Source organism: Musa acuminata, chromosome BXJ1-7 (genome assembly GCF_036884655.1).
Source record: "Musa acuminata AAA Group cultivar baxijiao chromosome BXJ1-7, Cavendish_Baxijiao_AAA, whole genome shotgun sequence".
NCBI classification, from domain to species: Eukaryota; Viridiplantae; Streptophyta; class Magnoliopsida; order Zingiberales; family Musaceae; genus Musa; species Musa acuminata.
The window spans coordinates 851,960-864,815 of NC_088333.1; the positions used below are offsets into that span (position 1 = coordinate 851,960).

Sequence of the window (12,856 nt, forward strand, 5' to 3'; positions counted from 1 at the left end):
ATACCTCATAAAGATAGTATTAGCCATACAATTAGGTGTAAGTGGACTAAATGTGGGGTTTTTATAATACAAATTATATAATATATGTATCCCTTTAATTTAAGTTTAGCAAATATGTATATCCTATATCACCTAAATACATAATTATAGATGCTCATAGTTAATTCACCAAGCACATATGTCTTAGAAACTTCATTACCTAACTATTATAATGATAATAATACTAAATATATTTTTGAATAATTTATTAAAAAATCCAATTATACGGTTTTACTCTTCATATTTGCTTTTTACTAAGAGACATCCCTTTTTTCATATTAGGATCAAATATGTTTGATAAAATTATAAAAAATTTCTAATATCCATTGATCCTAATTAAGCCTAATTTATTTAGGTTGAACCAATTTGTTAGACCAAAATCAAACCAGATTGATTCAATAAAACTCTGTGTTTAATATTGAATCAGTAGTAGCAGCTGCAGTGGAAGAACTCACTAGGAAACTTTTGTACCACTGCTAAGATAGAGCAGTAATTCTCTATCCAGGGTATATATGGATTTTGTTCGGATTTATATATCCACACACTGGGTTTATATGATCGACAGAGCACTATTTCTTTTGATTTAACAAATTCACAAGAACAGAGAAGCAGCAGATCTGAATCACCAACAGGTTTCAACATTGTCCTTAGCTCCAAAGTGTACATGTAGTTGCATAAGAACTATAGGGTATGCCTAAAACAATAGATATGACTAATTCTCTATCACAACATGTCTGTCCGAGCAAATTATCTTTACATACAAAACCATCGGAAGAGATTTAGCCGTTCAGATGCGCCGCAGGGATGCCAACCTCTTCTCTAGGTCATCAACTGCAGGTTTCTCTGGAGCTACATTTCTGCAAGCCAGTTGATAATCATCAGAATACACGATATGGGAAGGAGAACTATGAAGGATACAAGAAGCCCTCTAGCAAACAAGTTTTGCACATCTTTTACTAGGGAATACCTTTATCGATGATAACAAGTACACACATGGAAAGATTTAGAGAGACTCCAAAAAAGCACGTTTGAATATGCAATGGAGTAGCCCGTGTTTATACCGAGTATGAAGAATGACTACTACAACTTGATTCCACAAGGCATACTTGATGCTCAAAGTAATTACTGCTAGAACAACATTGCACATGGGATCAGTAAAATGTCAAAAGCATGAACTAGAATGCCTTTAAGGAAAGGAACTAAAATGAAGGAAAAAGACTAATGTGATACCAGTTTTTAAAAAAAATAACTATAAAAATATTCATGGCCTGATCATAATTGTCCATTGTTTATTGGCTAGTTAGACAATCTTTCGTACCTTGAGGCAGTGTCAACTTTCTTGTTATTAACTGCAATCCGACCTTTAGGTGCTGAAGATAACTGCAAGAAGGTAGAAGATAGAATGCCCTATCAGTGTCGAAGTTTGTATAACAATGAAGAGGATTACCCCAATGACACACCATATAGACAAGCAGAAGAGTTACCTGTGAGGCAACATCAACACCAATTTCATCGAGCACCTACATGAGATCATCAACATAATTAAGATTAGAACTTCATAGTGAAACTACAACTGAAACTGGAAACAAAAGGTAACTACTTTTCCTCGTTGCAAGAATAGGTTCACTGCCATTCCTAAATATGATGCTATAATGCAAAAAAAAACAAATCAGCTTACCTGGTTAGTGAGCTCTTCTGTTTCCTCTTCTGCCTCATCTTTATCCAAAGTTTCATCTATAGCCTCAGACATCATCTCAATCTTCACAAATAGATGAATATGTTTCATAAGTGCATGTTTATGGCATGTTTAAACACATAAGAGATTTCAATAATTATCCAGGCAAGAGAAATTGTGTATATGTACCAAAGAAAAAGTTTACTAAAAACAATCAAAGATTATTTTTATGGCTCTTAAGTTTGATTAGTGATAGTGACCTCAGTAGAGCTCAACTGTGAGAAAAGATCCATATAATTGTCACCATATAGTTGGGACCCAACAGCAGCTCTTCATTCATTGAAATACTCTGCACCAAAATTCTTTGCAAAAAAAAATGCGTTGAAAAATGAGCTGCTACTCATCATTCTCCATCAGACTTAAGCATCAAATGGTTGACGAGAATCCTCACCAACATAAGTACCTCCTGGGAGCCCAATTTTATTCTAACCACTAATAAGAGGAGGCCTTACCCATAACCTGTGGTCACTAAGCAATAGTAAATAAGTGTACTGTGTGCTTTATACTACACAAGTAAAAGCAAGTTTGACGTTGCTCGAGTATTTTGGGATCTATCAGTGATTTATAAATAGTGTTTCCGGAGGCTACTTGATGTGAAAGTGCTTAACAGCTAAGCAGAAGTCTATAAGTAAATTCTTGAAGTTACAAAGATTGCTTATGCTTTAAAATTGTAATCCATATCAGGAAGCATGCAAAGCCCATGCTTAAAAGGATGAACTTTACAAATGTGAAAATTGTGAAAAATGCTTTCTAAGAGTAACTTCTACAAGGTACTCCTTGAGAAGAATTTCTATAAACGAAAAAGCAAACATCATCAATGATCCAATACCAAATGGTAACAAAGGTTAGTGTCTGGTAACACAAGGCTTAAGCATGGGAGGCAAGAGAAGCATGTGGCAAGTTTGGCATTATGACACATATTGATAATGTATCTGGAAGAAGGTTTTATGCAATATAGTTTCGGTTCCTTTCTTGTTTTGAGGCAAAGAATTTGTACAAAAAATATCAAGTGAAATGAAAAAAAAAATGATGTTTTAAACTAGAAGCCCTAACAATGGAGAAAATGATCAGTTCTCATAATTTCATCAAGTACAAGGCACGTATAAATCCTAGATGATTAGTGTTCGGAAATGAAAATGACAACTTCTATGAATAAGCAGCAGAAGGGCGGATAGAGAGATGGCCATAAATAAAAAATCTGCTTAGTTACTGCAAGACAATGCAATTTCTTGATAACACAAAGCTTGTATTAAAGATAAGAGTAGGATTTAGAAAAATTGTGAAAATCGGTTAAATATTTTGCATCTGTTACCGTCATGTCCATCTGTGCTGACTGCTTCTGGAACTCTGTCATCACTTTTGCCTGCTTGGCCGGTTCCATTTGCTGGTAGCATGATACATCTCAACATGTAAGAAAATCATTGCTACGTTCCAGTTATTCTAAGAAGATATGCATGTCAGATCATTAAAATTTATGTTTCTGATTTACCTTGTTCATTGCTGCCATTGCCTTACTTGCACCTTTCATTCCTGTGGAAATTGAAGTACTTGCATACATTGCCTAGAAAGCATGAATGGTTCAATTTTTTTCCACATATTGTTGACATATCATTGAAGAGAATGGTAGTTTCATGACCAAATCTAGAAGTCAAACTGCTGACCTGCGTATGAGTTGCTATGCCTCTAATTTGTGCACGAGTTCCCTGCAAGTTAGTAATTTGTTGTCTCAGACGAACAAGCTGACGAGCAAGGATCCGAGTGGCAGCCTGCAAAAGGCATAAACAACCAAATAAGTCATTAATATTCCTCAATTCAGAATCTAATACAAAAATGAATAATAGAATGAAGCTATTTTTTGATATTGGATTACAGAAGCATGACAAATGAAGTGTGTGCCTAATAAAACCAAGAATACTTCTGAAACAACTGGCAAGCACAAATGATACAAACAGCAATGATCAAGTTGGATTAGATAAGAAAATTAACGTAAATTAAGTGGCGAAGATTGCCTCATTCCCAGTTTGTGCAGTCTTCTTGATCTCTGCAACCAGTTTTTTCTCCTGCAATGATTGTCTTTTGAGTAAGAATAAATAGCCAGAAAATTCGTAGAAAATTATTCAAGTATCAGAGTTTGCATTAACAAACCTCTAACTTCAGGGAACCTATCTCCCTTTCCACACCTGAAGCCAAGAAAATAATAATATGAAAAAAAATAATAATAGCAAATCACGTCGGGTCTCTAATTAGTCGTTGGCACTTCATTTCCGACTTTAGTTGAGGCCAGTCAGTGGAACAGAGCAAAGTCAAAGTTTCAAGAACATATTAATGCTTACAGAGCAAGTTCGACCTTTCCATCATAAGCTGAAAAACACAGAAACACACTCATCTCCAGAGCAAAAGTCTAGACGAGACTTCTTACCTCTTGTGGCGACCGTCATTTCTCTTTTGCTGGTCCTAAGAGAATCTGCGGAGGTGAGAAACGAGCATGACATCAAATTCACCTCGAAGTAACCTTCAAGATCGAAGCAAGCAAGAGAAAATGCAAAACCCTGCCTGCTAAACCCAAAAAACGAAAACCAAGTCGAATTACAAATCCGAAAACCCCGATTCTTTCTTCCATTGGAGGGGAAAAAGAAAGGAAAACCCGTAAAGCATCGTAGCGTTCGAAGATAAGAGATAAAGAGGGAAATTTTAGCAAGTCCATCCGAGCAAGCTGAGATGCATCACCTTTGGCGGATGTCTTCTTCTTGAAGATGTTCATGGTTGGTCCTCGCTAGTCGCTTTAGCCGAGCAAAGAGAACGAGGGCTCGGAGAGGAGAAATCAGAGGGGAGAAGGCTAGAAACCTCAGATGGGGAGTGGGAGATCGCGAGGGTGGAGCGGCCCTTCTCAGTCGCTCCGCTTACACTCGCTCGAGGCTTGAGCAGATCGCACGTTCCAGCGCAACGGGCAAACGAGCTAGCCGTTGCCGTCGCCGTTCCAAAGAAATATAATACAATATATGATTTAAATATAGCAGTGCCTTCGTTGTCTTAGTATTCTTTTCTTTCTACCCACCATGGGACCCACAATGAGGCCTCTCCGGGCGCCGTTATATATATATATATATATATATATATATATATAATATTTGTATATATTCCTGTAAACTTAAAAACTATTTGCATATATATGCGTATCATATTTTGTAACCTAACTATTTGTCAAAACTTGCGATGAAATTAGATTAAATATTGAACATCATACATCACTACATATGATAAAGGTCGCAATGAAAAATACGATATATCAAAACTTTGCAAGTGTATATGTGTAAAATCCACTACATTAATTATATCTGAACTCCGGATACTAACAATATTTCAAACGAACTTGATGTTGAAATCGAAAATCTAAATTATATTTACCTTATTTTATCTGTCGCGGAAGTCTAGATGAATAATTCTTCGGAGTAAGGTGTAATGAACTGGCCAGTTGTTCCATCCAAAGGCAAATAAATTTCCAACAACACACCAATGCAACAGCAACATCTCACTGCTGCATCTCTCTAAAGCCACCTATCCGGTTAAAGTGAAAAAAAAAAAGGATTGAAAAACAAGATTGAACCTGATGAAGTTGATTCTAGGTGTTCAAGGATCCTGGCTGACATGAGGTGGATGCTGGTTTGCCTCTGCAGGTGCAGTGTTAGCAATAACTCCCCAAGAGACAATGCCTCTGGTACCAACATCTAAATATGAACTAGTTCTTGTGGACAAAAAGAAAACTAGACTACTAGTCTCAGATGAACCCCTAAACGATCTTGTCGGCCAGCCAACATTCATCAGTATCCTTCCTTGCTAGGACCTCCACCAAAGCTGCTTCCATTAGATCCACAATAGTCACCTGGGCAGCTCAGGCTGGAGTTGTGGAACCTGGTAGAACGACCAGGACCAGAGTTGGCAAAACCAGCAAATAGTCCTGAGTCAGACTCGCCAAACCTACTACCGAAATGCCCGGGGTCAGAATCACCAAAGTTGCCAGGACGACGAGAAACAGTCTACAAAAGCACCCGAGTGTCCAAAACTCGAACCACCGAACCCGCCTGATGGCCCTGAGGGTTGCCCACCATAGGAACCAAAATTACGTTACCCACCACCTGTGCGGCTCGGGGAAACTCCAAAGCTGCCGGAACCACCGAAACCACGAGAACAACCATAACCAGAACCACCATAATTTCCACCAGGAGCAAAATCTGAACCACCCATTCGGCCACTTCCATATGAATCAAAACGACCTCCAATCATGTCCTCCTCTTCTCCATCCTCAACTGTAATCCTCGGAAGCTAAAAAATGAAGACCATACATCAGCTGGTAGTCATTCAGAAGCCAGCAAGTAGTAAAGGACTGACAAAAGGAAAACAGAAATGAACGAAAAATGAGGGCCGTGATAAAACTCATCCGGAAGTTATTACTCGTCATATCTGTTTGGCATAAATTACAGTAAGCAAGAATACTTACAGAAAGAGATGAGCAAAATGAGAAAAAGTAAAGGAACAGAGGTGAGTAACAGGAGAAAAAGAGGTGGGATGGGGGCTCACTCAATCCCACGAGAAGAAAGGGATGTAAGACTGATCCAATGGTGGGCACTGTGTTGCTAAAAGGTGGAATCATTGAAAGCTAAGAAGTTGAAATCCTCGAGAAGATGAAAAGAAGTAAAAGAAACAAAACAAAACAGCAGAGTTTCTCAAATAGCATGGTAATTTAAATTTTTTTAACCTACAAGGTCTATAGTTCGCAACCGCATATGAGAAATTTTATTATTCAACTCTTTAGAATCATTAAAAACAATGCCTTTCCTAATCTTTAGAAATATTGTAGTTATTCTTTCTAACTTCTGCAAACCTTTATTTTCTTCCAATGAATTTGATACATAAAATAAATAATGATTTATAACAGAATAAGGAGATAGTGATGATTAGAACAAAGGACAGTTATAGTGTAAAGATAGTGAATTTGTATTCTGGGAAAAAAACAAGAAGTTATGATTCTATTGAAATTTGAAATTAAAAATTAGAGATAAAACTACAGTTGTTATGTTGTTTAGCAAAAAGAAACTCTGTGTAATTTCATCAGTTTAGAATATTGTGGAGATTGTCATTCTTTTCTCTTTTTCTTGTAATACTCCCCAAATTTTGTTTTTCCTTCAATTTCTATTTTTTAACTAAAACCAAAAATCCTTCAATTCATACCATTTGATTCAGCTGATTACAATCTGCTTACTGTTCTTGTTTTTGAATGACCAATTCTAACCTCCATTGGTTTTTCCTTTTTTTTTATAATCATCAAAGAATCTAAAATATCCTAGCTCTGAAACGAACCACAATATCCTATATAACCAAAAACCCCAAGATGCCCCTATTTTTACCAAAAATGCAACAAACAGTAGCTAGTGTTGCACCTACATGGATCGAGTCTGCTCAGGTTGCAAATGACAATTGAAAGATCAAAATATCCATCACAGTAATTATAATGTAAAATCTGCATGACAGAGCTAAAAACAAAAATCATATAGAGGTGGCTTAAGGGTCCTTTCAAGCTACATAAATTGAATCCATTCAATTTAATGATGGAATCTAACCAAACACAGTCATTATGAGTAGACCATAAGCATTTTGTAGAATATATGTGAAAGACTTGTTTTTTAGAGTAACGTGCAATTTTTACTTGAATGGTAATCATGCTCTTTCAAGAATGATGAAGATAATAATTCAAATTTCTGCAGGAATTAACAAATACGTAGGCATGCTAAGGCATGCAACCACTCTTTGACAGAAGCCCAAAGTTACAATGATACCTCTAAGCTCTGACCAAAAGAACACAAAGAATAAACACCCAATACCACCTTTTTGCATAAGCTAAAATAAGTCAAAGTAAATAACACATTGTGTAAGTTGGTCCAATAGTACACATAGTTTGAGATCATAAAAGGAATAACTTGCCTCAATAAACCTGCAACCAATATCTTGTTCAATTCCTCTAACAAGTCGATTTTGCTCATACGAGTGTATAAGAATTGCAATTCCTTTCTTGCCAGCTTAGCCTGTTCGACCAGATCTATGAACAAATAACTCAGATGTGTTTGGTAACTCATAATGTATCACCTGGCCAAAAAATTAGTAAAAGAACAAATTCTGATATGAGAGTCAATCATGACTTATTATTGACAAAAAAAAGAAAAGAACTAAAACACTGAAAAAGGTAATCGGAGGTATCTAACAAAAAAATCACAGCATAAACATACACCAATAGTTATCTAGACCAAGGTTCGCAATACCGTACCGTACCAGTATTTCGACCTGGGCTCGGTACCGGTACGATATACCGAGCGATACACCCAGGTGTATCGAGTACTGTAGCACTGCTACAGTGCTACAATGCACTCGGACCGATAACAAGCAGTCCGCGTACCGACAACTTGTCGGACCGGTACGTACCGCCCGTACCGGGCGGTACGGTTTGGTACGGCAGACCCTGATCTAGACTAACTATTTAAGTCAGTGAAGTTTGGCTGCACATGTCAAACATATGGATCCACTGTGGACTAGAGCCCTGCTCATACATGCGAGGATAAATGTCACTAAAATAGCAAATCAATAAGAAAAAATATGCTCACCAGATCAACATTAGGTATATCTAAACCACGAGCTGCAATATCAGTAGCTATCAAAATATTAAAGCAGCCATCCCGAAACCCCACTAGTGTCCTTTTCCTCTGACTCTGTGAGATGTCTCCATGAAGAACCTCACATCCAAACCTCTGACCCACAGCATAAGACAACCTATCCGCATTACGTTTTATTTGAGTAAATACAATGCATTTACCTCCTTTAGCATGTTCCTGCAAAGAAATTAAAAAAAATGTATCTCAAAAAACCTAAATTCGAAAGATCCAATAGGCTGTGTGATTCCCAATTTGAGAAGGAAGCTAAGTGGATGTGGTTGTTAACCACTTACTTTTATCAGTGGCCCAAGAATTGATGGCTTTGCATAATTATCTGAAACAATAGAGTACAAAGTTATCCCTTCTGTCAACTTCAGGTCAGACTCACCAACCTACAGAAAAATCATCCTGAATGAATCCTCCGAGCCAAATGCAATTAATATTAGCAATAACATACAAAATATGTCACAATACAATAAATATGTGACAGCAGGTCCAAGAGTATCTTTACACAATTATTCAACATGATATGATAATGTTGATCTTTCTAATGCACAAGGTTCTAAGCAGAAAAAAGTTCTCCTTAAAAACAAAAAAAAAACACTTAACTAAAGAAAAGTATATAAGCATTTCCAAAAAAACAAATTCAAATGTTTTGGTAAAAGATGCATGACTTAATGAAATATAGCAGTAAATATCAAATAAGACATATTTCTGAAATGTCCTAAATAGAAAAGATTCTGACAAGTGCTGGTATTAAATTAAAAAAAGTAAAGTTTGACATGAACCAATAATTGTTACAGGGATGTACACAAAAATGCAGACTTATACCAAGTTAACTTTTAACGTTTTATTCAAATCCCAACTCAATTAGAGTAAATACATTTATAAATAACAATAAAGCAGGGTGCAATTTATGTTGAATATTAACTTGAACTTTAGCACAATATGACTATGCAGTTGACACCAAAGAAACTAGAAATAGGGATATAAGATCTGTTGAAATCTGTGCAGGTTGATCAAAGAGAATAAGAAATGGAAAGCTACTAGCAACATGGTAATGTGCAACAATAGGCAATGCAAAAAAGCAGCATAACAATATAACAATAATACACAATTCCTATTTTCTCCATAAAACCTCATATGTAGCTTTAGGTTCTTGTATTGTATTAATTTTCATCTCCATTTTTTATGACAAGTTCTGGAATATTGTATTTCTGAGACATTTTAAATCGCTGAATTGGCATTTGGAAGTCATTCTCAGACCATCTTGTAATATTTAACCCCAAAAGAAAAAAAAGGAGACAATGATAGTATCTTTTAAACACACTGAACAAGTTACAAAAGGTGATTATACAGTACTTACAAAGAAATTGAGGGTTAATAATGTCACACAAAAATAAATGCATAAATGTAGCATGTATTATAGAAAAATGTACAAGAGAAAAGATACAACAATCTAGATACATCTATTCATGTTAGACCTAGAGCAGCTAACATTGTTATCCCAAAAAACAAAACAAGAGCAAGCCACTACCAGAAGTTATCAGGACCTGAGTGGAACTTTCATACTCACAAGGTCAATGTTAATTGGATCTTTTAGGAATCTCTGTGTAAGTTTCCGAATCCAAGTTGGCATAGTAGCAGAGAACATCATAGTTTGATGCTTTTGGGGCATCTTTTCCAAAATTCTCTCAACATCTTCGGCAAATCCAACATTAAGCATCTGATCAGTTTCGTCAAGGACAACAAATTGAACATCTGACAAATTCAAAACACCTCTATTCAGCAAATTAAAAATTCGTCCAGGAGTGCCAACTACAACATCGACTCCATAATTAAGAGCTCTCATCTGTTGGTTAATCGGAGAGCCTCCATAGACACAAATTGTGTACAACCTGGAAGATTCTCTAAACTCCTTCTCAACTTGTCGAGCAAGCTCTCTAATTGGTACCAATACCATAGCCAAAGGGTTTCTACCACAGCTACAAATATGAATAGCCATATCAATTAGAAATTAAGTGGAGAAAAAAATTGACATCTGTAATATTAATCAAGAAGGCTATCCATGTCTTGAACAATAAACTAACCCATTCTTGGCCTGAAAACGAATAATATTATCCATTATAGGAATTCCAAAAGCAAGAGTTTTCCCGGTGCTCGTCTTTGCACGACCAATCATGTCATGTCCTCGCATTGCAGGTTCAAGAACAGCTCTCTATATAAAAAGGCAAAAGCAGCAGTTCTAAAGTCAACCACCAACATGTCAGATAAATTTTATGGTGTTATGGTGATGAAAGTCATATAACATTAGCATATCATAAATGATAGAATCATGTGATGAATGCCAGAAATAATCTAACTAATAACCAACAATAATGTTATTTTGTGTCGTGCAACAGCGCCTTCACAGTGCACAGTTGCACTACCTACGATGGTGTATTATGCCGAACCATATTGTCTAGCCATTCTCAAGTTTCTTAGGCACAAAATCCAGAAACCCATGTTGGTTTCACAATCCTGTTTGACATGATACTTGTTTCAAAGCAAGATATTTACCACCATTCATTCTGCCACAGTTCCAAACAAATCAGCAGTGTACAAGAGAAGTTTTTTGGTTTCAGTATCTCCAATATGGTTGCTGGATACAAGATCCAGCCTTTTGTGACAGAAGAGATTGAACACCTAATTAAATGGAAAGAGAAGTGAGAGAATCCTAATCGCTTCCATTTGCACCATCATCCTTAATAGAAGGTATACACATATGAGAAGCAACCATTACTTCACTTTTTACCCTTTCTGACTATGGATGGCCGCAAATGTTCTTGATCCTGGTCTAATAAAACTGGCTTCTATAATTGATCAAAGCCGCAAAAGAAGGGGTTAATACTAAAGCTTTTGTCTTTAGAAACATAAATCCAAACTCCAAGACAATTACTTCCCCTACAAGATCGTATTGCAATGCTATTACATAAGCATGAGTAGACCACTTAATATCTCAAATACCACTCACTAACCTATACATGCAACTCAACAACAGAAAATAAGAGGGAAAGAACCCTGATCGTATACTTTTGTCCCCAACCTAGGTTCTACAAAGACACCTCAATACCTGCATAGGAAAAAGCTTCGTGATCCCTCTGTTGGCAAGTTGAGTTACGATATCCTGCGAAATCCCCAGCTTGGCAATCTCTAATTCATCGCTCCCTCTTTTCGAGCTGTCTTTATCTTCCTCATAGTTGTCGAAGGCGTAGTCCGCACGGGCGACATCCGTGGCCCTAAACCTCAACGGCAAGGCCAAGAAATGGAATTCCCTGCATCGGGCACTGCGAAATCCGATATTTTCGGCCGGGAAAGGCGTAAAGAACGAAAGACAACCACCAGCGACGCAGGAAAAGGGAGCCACGGAGTGGGTTGGGATAAGGAGGGACGACTCCAATGAGACCAGAGCGGCCGGGGTTCGTCTCGACGCCGAGGCGGCGATCGACGCGGACTTGCGGAACAAGAAGTTCATCATCTGTGGATCAAAAGCCTCGATAAAATGAGGACGAATCGGAAGGCGACGCCCTAAAAGAAGAATTGGGTTCCAAAGGGAGAGAGGAGACGGGCGCATTAGAACCCCTCCAAGGGGTTTTGGGAAGACGAACAGATTTTTGTGCTTGGGAAGACGAACAGATATTTGGGAAGACGAAGAGACCGAGCTCACTGTCTTGGTCAGGCACCAAACGAGAAAACATAGATTCCCATTAGATTGAATCGGGATCCAACAGCGTGGGCCTAGTGAGTCACCAATGAAAAAGCATCAATTCCTGATTGCTGCCTAGGATAATACACGGGATGATCGATTCCTGATCAGAGTTCAAACGACCGTGAGGGATGGCGGGGTTCGTGCCACGAACCGAAGCGGGTCGGCCCGAGAGCAAAAGATCCGACCCGATCACATATATATTACACACTTCAGTCCATCCTGAGAGCAATGTCCTCATCCAGATAAATATTACTCACTAACATATAAAAAAGAATTCCAAAACATGAAAATATAACTTCTAAAAATAAAAAATTATAGAATTTATTGCTGCCTTCAAGGGCAGTAATTGAAGTGTTTTCAATAAAAAAAATCAAGGTTAGATGGTTGACTTAAAGATGTATCCAACTCAACAAATGATCATTCTAACCCAATTTGATAATAAGCATAGTTTATCTTGTCTAAATCCAACAATCATAAACTCAACATGACTCGTTCTCTCCAACACAGTTTTTAGGTTGCTTGGTATCCAAAAAGGTATTACTTCTTTTGTATGAATGTAGAGAATTAAAGAATACAATTCATCTTCAAGTATTCTTCCAACCTTTATGACAGCTTTTCTACAGATACATCCATTAT

The 12,856-nt window shown here is 37.2% G+C and overlaps 2 protein-coding genes across 3 annotated transcripts; both read right to left on the reverse strand.

Annotated features, from left to right (window-relative positions):
- Positions 1-657: 657 nt before the first annotated feature.
- On the reverse strand, positions 658-5,319 carry LOC103990966 (vacuolar protein sorting-associated protein 2 homolog 2-like). 2 transcript variants are annotated; one of them, XM_065190451.1, is made up of 11 exons: positions 5,180-5,319; positions 4,194-4,238; positions 3,920-3,954; positions 3,784-3,834; positions 3,436-3,540; positions 3,264-3,335; positions 3,087-3,158; positions 1,718-1,798; positions 1,524-1,559; positions 1,358-1,419; positions 658-896 (listed from the first exon to the last, which is right to left on the reverse strand). In XM_065190451.1, exons 2-11 carry the CDS (start codon positions 4,210-4,212, stop codon positions 827-829), a joined length of 603 nt encoding a protein of 200 aa, XP_065046523.1. In that variant the 5' UTR covers positions 4,213-4,238; positions 5,180-5,319; the 3' UTR covers positions 658-826. The 2 variants fall into 2 exon arrangements, with proteins under 2 accessions (XP_065046523.1, XP_009408560.1); XM_009410285.3 differs by lacking the exon at positions 5,180-5,319 and adding an exon at positions 4,502-5,013.
- Positions 5,320-5,372: 53 nt separating this feature from the next.
- Positions 5,373-12,505, reverse strand: LOC103991155 (DEAD-box ATP-dependent RNA helicase 53-like). The gene is made up of 7 exons (XM_065190450.1): positions 11,585-12,505; positions 10,563-10,690; positions 10,049-10,457; positions 8,766-8,864; positions 8,425-8,649; positions 7,751-7,912; positions 5,373-6,094 (listed from the first exon to the last, which is right to left on the reverse strand). Exons 1-6 carry the CDS (start codon positions 12,083-12,085, stop codon positions 7,847-7,849), a joined length of 1,428 nt encoding a protein of 475 aa, XP_065046522.1. The 5' UTR covers positions 12,086-12,505; the 3' UTR covers positions 5,373-6,094; positions 7,751-7,846.
- Between the last annotated feature and the right edge of the window lie 351 nt (positions 12,506-12,856).

Coding starts and splice junctions, on each gene's coding strand:
- LOC103990966 (XM_009410285.3), bottom strand. CDS start 4,535: ATGAACATCTTCAAGAAGAAGACATCCGCCAAAG. Junction 4,239..4,501: donor GAAGAAGACATCCGCCAAAG/GTGATGCATCTC, acceptor TCACCTCCGCAG/ATTCTCTTAGGACCAGCAAA. Junction 897..1,357: donor AAAGTTGACACTGCCTCAAG/GTACGAAAGATT, acceptor ACTGGCTTGCAG/AAATGTAGCTCCAGAGAAAC.
- LOC103991155 (XM_065190450.1), bottom strand. CDS start 12,085: ATGCGCCCGTCTCCTCTCTCCCTTTGGAACCCAATTCTTCTTTTAGGG. Junction 8,865..10,048: donor ATCCAATTAACATTGACCTT/GTGAGTATGAAA, acceptor ATTTTTCTGTAG/GTTGGTGAGTCTGACCTGAA. Junction 7,913..8,424: donor ATATACCTAATGTTGATCTG/GTGAGCATATTT, acceptor TTTTTTGGCCAG/GTGATACATTATGAGTTACC.